General features: G+C 27.8%; 1 protein-coding gene across 1 annotated transcript; it reads right to left on the reverse strand.

The window, feature by feature from the left end:
* Nucleotides 1-188: 188 nt before the first annotated feature.
* Nucleotides 189-9,450, reverse strand: LOC111037397. Its single transcript, XM_022319943.1, has 9 exons — nucleotides 9,342-9,450; nucleotides 9,094-9,262; nucleotides 8,460-8,576; nucleotides 8,239-8,363; nucleotides 7,982-8,163; nucleotides 6,214-6,369; nucleotides 5,775-6,063; nucleotides 3,124-3,268; nucleotides 189-3,039 (listed from the first exon to the last, which is right to left on the reverse strand). Exons 2-9 carry the CDS (start codon nucleotides 9,231-9,233, stop codon nucleotides 2,850-2,852), a joined length of 1,344 nt encoding a protein of 447 aa, XP_022175635.1. The 5' UTR covers nucleotides 9,234-9,262; nucleotides 9,342-9,450; the 3' UTR covers nucleotides 189-2,849.
* Nucleotides 9,451-10,835: the final 1,385 nt, after the last annotated feature.

The raw sequence follows: 10,835 nt of genomic DNA on the forward strand, positions 1-10,835 counted from the left end.
TAAATACATTTTATGTTTATACCAGTTATGAATATGCTGTTATTGCCATATTATTATGTCAATTTTATTATTTTATTATGCATGGTTTTCTCATCCCTACAAACTTCGCAGCGCATCATTAGCACTTAGCAGAGAACTATCCAAACTTTTCCATCTAATTATTTGGAGACAAAATTCGTTCGACTTTATTTTCACATAGGGTCAATTTAAATTTAGTGCAGCCAAGTTCATGCTCGCAGTTTGATGGGATTTTATTTTTATATTAAACATGTTCTCCCAGATTTGTAGGGCAACAGTGGACCATTCCTAAAAAATTGTTGTAAATTATTTTAATAGGTGGAAATAAATGCTCCACTACATTGACAGTAATTCGATTTGTTGTAAATTGTTAGATAATTTAAAAAAAATATGTGGACCTTATTTTGGTCATTTTAAAAATAGAACTTTTGATCAGCTATTTAGTTTTGTCATCTCTATTATTATAAATAAAAATATTGAGTACCTTTAAAAACTTATGGTCCCTTATCGTTTCTTCGTAAAATACACTCAAATTATAATTAACTATATAAATGACGGGACCTCTAACCACCCTGAACAAGCAGGCCACCGGCCCACAAAATAAGCATATTCGGGCAGCCCTATAGTCTCCACCATCCTGCCTCTTGTTTATCCGCTGACGCCTCAGTTCGCTTTCTCCTCAACATATCATCCGGCGTGATAGTATTGTGCTAAACAGTTCTCACACGTTTCCTGTTTTTGAACGGAAAAAAAAAGTTTATATTTATGATAGTTATTACTGTGTATGCAATAAAGTAAGCTATTTAGTATTTTCACAAAAGATGTACTTGAGCCGAGTAAAATATTCCTAAATATTAATACAAATTAAGAATTATGATAAATTAAAATACTATGGCGATAAAAATTAGTTTATTATTTAATGAACAATGTATTCACTGCACATATTAGCCAATTAGTTCCAAACAGTATTGGACAATTTCCCAACAGTCAACATTTTACTATGATTTCCTAAATAATTCATTAACAATAATTATATACATTAAACATAAACATAATACGTTCATAAGATTGTGTTACATAAGATATTCAACGAAAATAAAACAGTCAAAAACTGTCTAATAATCAATAAATAATGGTATAAAATTATTTATTATGATTATTATTTTATTTAAAATTATTTACACAATCATTTAAACCAAACATAAAAAGGATACTTGTAAACCTAACCATATTATAATTTATAACTAATATTTTAACGTAATATACAAATAAAAGTGGCTTTATCAAATTAGCAAGTGCTAATATCTTTTTGTTAGTGCAATTTTGGCTGGCTGACGTCAACAATATTTTTGTAGGACTTTATTCTTGTACATAACTACTACATGCACCTATCAGTATATTAAACATTTATATATTTTAAAAATCTTAAATTTAAATGGCCAATTTATTTTAATGTATAACAATGTGTTAGTAATAATCAAGTAATTATTATCATTAATTTTAACATCATAAATAATATCGTTTTAATGTATGTATTTGTTATCATCAAAAGTACCTTAATATTTATAGTGGGACAGCATATTTTCCCGTTTTTCATACTGAAAATACAGGAAGCTAAGATGCCCATGTGTATTTACAACTATTAAATATAAAAGGTGTTTATTTCTTTTTCACGTCAATATAGTTTTAATTTGTAACACTTCAATGTTCAAGAATTTTGTATTAATATAGAAAATAAAACGTTGGTTTTATATTATGTAACCAAATGCTTTCATTTTTTGTTTCAAGCTAATAACCTTAGCAGTTGAAGCTGTACCATGAATCATAATAAAACAAAAAAGGTTGGTTTAATATTTTATCTAAACAAAAAAGTGTAGGTGATTTACAATTATCTAACAAAATTAATATTCCTGAAGTATTGCTACCTCTTATATTTTATTATTTTATCACCATCGCGGCAATGATAAAAATCTTTTGGTATAGTAAAATCTATTTTTTATTTTATGTAACAGTGTCGGGTCTCAAATTTAAGCAGAGGTCAAACTGAACCTCTAAACTCAATATCTGTTTAAAAATGAATGTATAAATATGAGTGCTTACAGAAAATGTAACCAATATAAATATAAAATATACTTGGTTTTATTCTAAAAAAATCATTTGGTACTTTCATAAGAATTTGCATAATAAACTAGAATAACAGAAGTACCTGATAAATACATATTTAAAATTGAAAAAAAAGCATACTAATTGAATTAATTTTATAATTGATATTTGGAAACTTTAAGCATCATAATATTTTTTGGAGGAGAGCAGGTCCCAAATAGGTTTCATGATCTTCAATTATGATATCGTAATAGCAACCTAACCTAACCTATATGGCTATTGGCTATATACATTATAGTTGTAAAATAAAAATGTTACATTTTATTCGTGAATATAATATAATGTTAACAATGTATAAGAATAAAAATAATTTATATGACATATACAATTTTTATTGAGAACCGATTGAATAATGATTTGTATTCGTAGTTTAATGATTATACAAACAAAAAATGATAGATGCAAGTAGATTTTTGATTTTAATTTTAATTTTATCATTCAGTAGATGATATGGAAATATTCAGGAAATAATTTATCAGATTATCTACGACTATAAACTCATAAATTACTAATCAAAATATTTATTTAAGAGTTTGGCACGAAATCAATCAAACCCTAACAGTCAAAAACGGAAGTACTCGTTTTAGTCCAATTATTTGTAGAAACCTTAACACTTAATTCTAAGCAGGTAAAAAAAGCTTTATTTATATTGGCAATAATACAAGTATTCAACTGTTTTTCATTTGTTTTACGTAAAGAAATATGATGGTAAGTAATAATATTGTCCAGTTGTTTGCAAATTTCATTGATCCACTAGCAGCGGCTGTATGGGCCGTCGATCCAGACAGTCTGGCACGATCGACGTCGGATCTCCACTTGATGTAGTATTGTGGTGGAGTCTGTGTCATTACTCTTAGCCTAAAGTACGAAAGCATCATATTTAATGAAATGTTTTAAATTAACTAAAAATGTACATTGTATTTTTTAATTTAAATTGCATACTTGATTACAACGATATTCGTTTGCCACGGGAGTGTGTTGGTTGAATTTTTTTCTCTGGAGCAGAATGTGTATAATATCGGACCGGCTTTGTCATCTGATCTTTCCGAATACTCGTGAATGCTTATATTCCACGCTGAGCAGGGACCTAAGATAAAAAATATATTTTATTGATGTAATTCTCATTTATTATTAATCACAGTAGAACTACCTTTTAAATACACTTTGAAATACTTTAGTTATGGAAAATTCGTGGAAATATCTTACAATACCTATTTTACCATTGCGATATTTATTTTTAAAACTTTTTAAACAATTTGAATTTTAAATAAAGAATGATGGACGCTTTAAAACGTTGTTAAAAAGGTAGAAATTATTGTCTAGACTTAAGGAACTTGTTATTTTGAAGAAATAATACGAGTAATTGCTGAAATTATTTTCAATTGATTCGTGAACATCGAAGTTCAAGCATAGATTTAGAGTATACCCCATAATTATTTAATAGTTATTTCTTTAGATATTGTATACTTTGATTAAAATCCATTTAAGGAGCACAGATATAGAGAAATACATTTAAGAAATAGAATATAGTTAATAGTCATAAGCCACAAAGTTCTCCCTATTATTGTAATCAAATTGTTTCCCAAAACATATTTTAGCATAATACTATATTACTCTAAGTATAAAGCTAATGGCCCATGTCGCCGAAGCTACAAGAAGATCAATAAAAAAAAATCCATTTAAATGTTAATAATTTATCACTTAAATTAATTATACTAATAAACTATCAGCGACGTAGTTAGAATTTCTGACAGGAGATGAACAATATCCTTTCCCCTAGCTAAGCTACTGAAAACGATTGTACTCCACTGTTTTTATATTTAATTAATAATAAAAATTACATGACACATTTTAATGATAGTGTCATTTTTAGTTTGATTAAAACTTTTCTGTCATTAGATTTGAAAACTTATATAGGTCAGTAATTATATTTTTATGAAATTAAATCTTAAATCATCTACCAAAATCTCAATGTTATTTTATTATTTTGACAAAAAGTTTTGTATAAGTTGTGGAAAAAAACTATGTTTAAAGTATTTTATTTGTATCATTTTAGATCTGAGTGGAACGATGAATGTATTAGTTTTCCAATGATGTGTTTTTTCTTTTATTATTACTATTTTTTGTGTCTGTGTATACGATAAGTAGTCGAAATAATGCTTCGATTTATTCCAACAATATATTTTTCTGGTATGAAAGTTACTTCGGGGGGGTGTGGAGGGGTTAGGTTTTGCTAATAAAAAACGGTTTAGGTTTACCTAACCCCCGTTTTCCGTGTACAACAATATTTATCATTGCATTCAAATTTAACACCATCCATTACAGTGAGCTACTTGTAACCTACAGTACAGCAGAGCTTCAACCACTTAACAGCTTTTTTCAATATTACCTTGTGCTTATAAAATTATAAAAAAAAAAAATAAGAAAAAATAGTATATTTAACACTAGGATTATTTAACCTGTGTGATATCTATAGCTGATTATTAACAAATGTCAAATAGGTATTTTAATAATTCAATTTAAAAACTTGAAAGGCCAAATAAAATATTATATAAAGTAGATTCATTATTTTATTTTTATATTTTTATTTTCAAGAATCAAGGAATTTGACATATACAATTACAAGTTATGTGGTTAACAATCATAAAATATAAGATGCAAGTAAAAGGTTAAAATCGTTTCTATAAAACCAAACTAATTTGTTGAACTGGTGGATCCTTCTGTGAATAGTATGATTGTTAGCACACGAGGTGGAGTGAGATGAAATTTAAAAAATTGATAGATTTTTAAGATTTTTTGTTGGGTAGCTGGTAGGTACCATATTTTATGTAATTTCAAAAATATTTCAAAATTGTATCGTTATGATTTCTTAAAGTTAAAACTGATTTATCTGAATTAAATAAGTTAAACTAATAATTATACTTCATTTTCAAAAATAATAACTGCTTTAGAACTTTATTTTTTTTTATCTGTCTAACTTGTAATATAGGAAATTTTTATTTAATTATTCTAAGAAGAAAAGGTGTTTTGTAAACTCTTAGAAAACTATATTGTTTAAAAAGATTTTTACCAATCTAATACTCGTCTTCATCCATTGTGTTTCCAGTTAAGTTTAATTTCTACTTCATAAACTTTAAGTTTTACAACAAAGGATATTACCAGAATTAGTGTTTGTTTTATTATAGAACAAGGACTCTATTATCCTTTTTTTAGAACTTTGAAGAATTATGTTTTTTCTAGAACTTTGAAGAATTATTTTTTTTCAACCATCATTAACCCTATTTTTATCTTAAAAAGTTAATGACTATTTCTAACATTCAGTGAAAAACCCTTTTTAAGTATTATTTAAAAAAAAATATTTTCAACAGATTAAATTAATTTCCTTAATTCTTCAATAATGTATTATATTCAAAGATATGATGGAGAGATAGATGGAATATAATTTGATGATAAATTTCGGTATATTTTCATATTAAATTATATTTAGAATTAATAGGTTTTGTGTTGTCTTTTTGAGAAACCCAAAATAAATTATTTTTCCGCTAAGGTGACAACTGCAGTTGTGAGTTTGTTACATCACATTTTATACTCACGACTTTGCGAACTTCCTATTTCTATGGTCAAGTGACGTTCGACATTTGAATCCAGTAACCACGTGCAATCCTGATGGTAATAGAAATTGAGTGGACTCTCTCTGATCATTATTGGTGATTCGAGTATGCCGGTATGTTGGTTGATGACCCGATATCCGCACACCATATCTTCTTTGAACGAATACTCGGCCGAGTATTCGAATCCTTTGTTGGACCAGCTGTACTTTGATACTGAGTATACCAACTTGATGGGTGACCACGATTTGACAGTGACTGGCAACCATTCGGCCTAACCCACATAGAAACACGATACTCATAAATCATAATATGTTATATTAATATAATATAATGCAGTACACTCCAACGAGCCACCAGGAAAGCAAATAAATATTATATATTATGAACATATGTTCGCTGTTTCCTCCGTCCAGAACCTTACCTGAAAATCACCACAAATGCAGGACAATATGTCATCGTTTGTTGAGATGACGTACAGCTGATCAACGACCGATGTAGCATTTTTGACACAACGACACCCGCCGTCCCCACATTCGGTGTAGCACAAATCCGAAGACATCTTATTCAACGATATAATCTGTAAATAATATTTAAGATAAGCGATGTTTAAGTATTCAAATTTGAAAACAAAAATACATTTAGCTAGTGTCCAAGAACAAATACATAATGTGCTCGAACAGTTTTGGTTAATAGAAATAAATAATAATCTATACTAATGGAATTTTGATTTGTACGGGTTTAAAGCCATTATAATATTATATACCTACTCCCAATAAATAATTTATTGCTAATTCGTTAATAGATAAATAACTGATAGTTATTTGTATTAAATACACAATTGTACAATATACAAGAGTGATTAATGAAACAAAAATAAAGAAAAGAGAATTTACATTTATTCTATATAGAGTTGTATTCAATATTGTATCATATTAATCATATTATATAATCAATATCAATCTATTTCAAAAATGATTACAATAATGATATTAGTCAAATATCCGTTACAACTTATATTGAACTATTCATGTAAAAATATTGATTAATAATTTCAAACTATATAACATTATTATAATCTACTACGAAGTAAGTTTTATTAAAAGTTTTTATCGGTAGTATTCAACAGAGGGGATCCTAATGAAACTTCATTAAAAACAGTAATTATGTCTTACACTAAATGCTACACATTACAACTTCTCACAAATAATAGTTTTTGATCTTAATATAGTATCGACTTAATGCATTTTATGTATTAAAAACTCTTCAAATTTAACGAACACATAAACGACTTGTCAAACAGATTTAATATCATTACGTTTTCCTACTTCATACAGCTTGTGCTTTTCGTATTCGTAACTTATGTGAAAACTAGAGAGGAAGTTGTATGGTTTACATTTTTTAATAGGTATAAATATTGCCTATACAATTAAAAATATTCTAAGGATGTAAAGTGTATACTTAAAATAAAAGTGTTTTATTTTTATGCTAAAATTTAAAAAAAAAACCTTTAAACTCAGATATAAATACAAGGTTTGTAAATTGTCTAAGTAACTTCCTTTGACGTATATGAATCTTAAATTACTTATATCTAGGCTTCAAAACATAATTCATTGTTGTAACTTCATCTTAAAAATATTTTAAGAATTGTGTACTTTTTCATGTGAAGTAAAAAATATGAGGTGAGCAAAGTAATATGAACGTATAATATATGGTTTTTGTATTTTATTTGGATTTTCTTGTTTTTTTACTTGTGTTTAAATACAAACATAAACTATCATTTTAGTATGAAACTCGTTTAGTCCGGCTAGGGAGTATTTATTAACTTTTAAGACTTTTATACAACTTATATAATTTATTTGTGGTCTCAGTAGATGCTTTGATTTATAATTGGCATTTCGCAACATCCTAAATAAACGGGCCACTTAGTTTAACTACTGTAATATTTAATAAGAGCTAACACAGAGATTTAACATAGATTTAGTAGCTAAGCATTTATCAAATGAGATTTTTAAAAATATTATTTTTCTTATTACATAATAAGTACTTAATATATAATATTTATTACAAGTAAATAATTGTCAATACAAATTTTAAATACAATTATGATTGTTAGCATAAATTAATTTACGTTTATTCTTTAATTACGCATAATATTTCTTAAAAGATGGAAAATGTAAAATAATTATTACTTTGATGCTTATGCTCTGATTAGTAGCTGGAATGAGATTTTGAGAACACCTCAATTGTCCTTCGACATTCCAAAATATTTGTTCTGTTCCTGGATGTTTTAATTTCCCTCTAGATGAACTGCTTCGGCCATTATAGTTAACATCACACAACGTGTCCGGTTGCAATGTTCCTCTTTCTAATACTAAATACATAATTGAATATCAAAATGAATACTTAAGCGGATATAAATGTATGTATTATTATGATAAGAATTAACCATTAAAGAAACTGTAGGCACCGTCCAAAAATTCAGTCTCTTCGTCTTGATTATTTGCCATTAATCTGCGGACGAAGAGCGTCATATGATTTCCTGACGAAACAAACATTTGTCTTTCACGAAACCTGTAAGTGAAACAAAACGATAAAATTGATCGGAGTAAAAAACAATTTACAATTTTTGATCTAATTCTTTAATAAACTTTCCATCTTCAGACTTACATGCCATTTGTATCCCTTGCATGATTCTCAACGGGACTACACAATCGTTTAGTTTTATCTTTTGACCTTATATCTGGTCCATCGTAAATTTCAATAAATGATTGACAAGAACTTGCTCTAAAATAATTAAAAATATCATAGTAATTTGTAAGCACAATGTTTTTTCATACATTTTCATATGATAGATTGATAGATAACTTTTAAATCTTTATATTATGTTTGAATATATATTTTAAGGATAACATATTTGAACTAGCTGGTACCTATGTACGTTTGAACCATAAATATTGTATTCATTAAATAATAAATTAAAAATCAATAGAATATTGTATATTTTGTACAGGACTTGAAATTGAATTATTTTGTATTACGTCTGGGTAGAATTTATTAGTATATGAATAAATCAAACATATTCTACGTGCTAATACATAAATCCAACTTGCAATAAATAATACTCAAATTAATAATAATTCAAAATTCCGTTTATATATTTTTAACTTTCACAGCAATATAATAATTAATGATGAATGGTCATTATATAAAAATTGTATTATTAGATGTACTTATGTATTATTTTAAGTCAATTATGTCTTATGTTCATGATTATTGTTTTATGATTTAATATCGCACTCACTTGAGCACGTAGTTAAACAAGGATATGTGCACGATTTCCGGTTCCCTCCCTTCGAAACGAATAGTGCAATTTGTTTTCCAATTTTGTATACCACGTAAATCGAAATGTCCAGACTTGATGTCAGCTGATTTGATTGTCATCTCACAAGATTGGTCGTTCCTCAAGTTCCCTACAGTCAAAATCACATGGTCAGAATTACGCAGTATTCTTATTATATTTTACTGATTTGAAATCGTTTTAGTTTTTACTTTGAACTGCAATGGCTGGATATGGTGATACTTCCAACGTGGCCGCCGTACTGGCTGGTTGGGTACTCACGTCATCAATGAACTCGATAGTAGCCACAAAGCCCGTGTAGTCGTACGGAGGAATCGTGGCCCCAGCCCTACACAAAATTAATAAATAGTTTTAACTCCTTTAAGATATGTATTTAAAATTCCAAAGTTTAGTAAATACATAATTTTGATAAAGTTTTACCTGAACTCAAGCAGCACGTTTGGCCCGGGAAAAGTGTGATCTTTTTTGCTCTTGTCACAAATTGTAGTTAGCAAAGGACTGTTGGATGTCGGTCCTTGGTAAACGCTTATGTAATGTGCTCCACAATGACTAAAATATTATATGGTATATATCAATGTAGTACACCTTTAAACGTATAAATACTACTAAGAACCAAAATAAAATTTAGAAAACATTGAATCGTGGATATATAAGTATCGATTCTTTATTAGATAAAAATAATGAGAACTTATCCCAACGACAACAATCAATAATAGGTATATCGTGTGTACAGGTATATTTACTAATATGATTTAATTTCAACACAATCCTAATTGTTGATTAAATAAATTGGTTATACAATAAAAATAAAAATATTTAGATCAATATAACTAACAAATTGTTAATGAATTAAAGAAATCGAAAATTATGTAGCCATTAGTTATTATTTTTCAGGCAGAATTTTTATTCTAATAAAATTCAAATGCCCCAATAATGTATGTACGTACCTATTTGTACCTTGGTATAATATCATACACCAACAGCATGTGAATAATATACTTTAATTCACAACTAAACGAAATATTGTGTGGTGTTTGAACCTCTAAATAAATGTTAGATATGACAATTTAAATGTTAGCATTAAATTTAATATAAATAAATATTATTTAGAAATAAAAAAATAAAAAAAAATAAGAAAGAAATATTTCCGGAAAAACGTTTTATTGGAGAATAACCGTTTGTTAATAACCTGTCAGCCGGTAAAAGCTTTTTAACCGGAAAAGTCACAATTCCTCGTGAAAATTGTAAGCTTATAACATGGAACCCGCGATAGGTCCACTAGGCACTATAGCTATGTAATATTTGTCAACGTCCAATGTCTACATTGGTTCTCTACGACTCTTCCTTTGCTGAGAAACTAAAACATCACCACAGATCATGTACCTCTATATCATTGTCATACAGCCTGTCTTGTATAATTTTCCATGCGAACTCCAACGGTATTTATACCATTCAATTTATACGTAATTACAATATTCATGTATTATCAAAAGCGATTTTGCATACTCCCCACTATTTTAGTTAATATTTTTAACTGTTTTATAACTTGTAAAAACAAAAAATAGTGTGTTCAGTGTATTATCAGAGATTTTTGACTTTATTCCCCCCCCCCTTTTCCTCACAAAGATTATATTTCTTCAGCACCAGTAGTATGAAATAGCCGGTTCTGGACCCCCCCCCGCTTC

The sequence above is a fragment of the Myzus persicae genome, unplaced genomic scaffold, assembly GCF_001856785.1.
Source record: "Myzus persicae strain clone G006 unplaced genomic scaffold, MPER_G0061.0, whole genome shotgun sequence".
NCBI lineage: Eukaryota > Metazoa > Arthropoda > Insecta > Hemiptera > Aphididae > Myzus > Myzus persicae.

Bases quoted from the DNA above. Each gene is read 5' to 3' on its own strand.
- LOC111037397 (XM_022319943.1), bottom strand. From the start codon at position 9,233: ATGACAATCAAATCAGCTGACATCAAGTCTGGACATTTCGATTTACGT. The intron at 8,364-8,459 runs GTAAGTCTGAAG...TTTCACTTACAG, and splicing joins GCAAGGGATACAAATGGCAT to GTTTCGTGAAAGACAAATGT. The intron at 3,040-3,123 runs GTATGCAATTTA...TTCGTACTTTAG, and splicing joins ACGAATATCGTTGTAATCAA to GCTAAGAGTAATGACACAGA.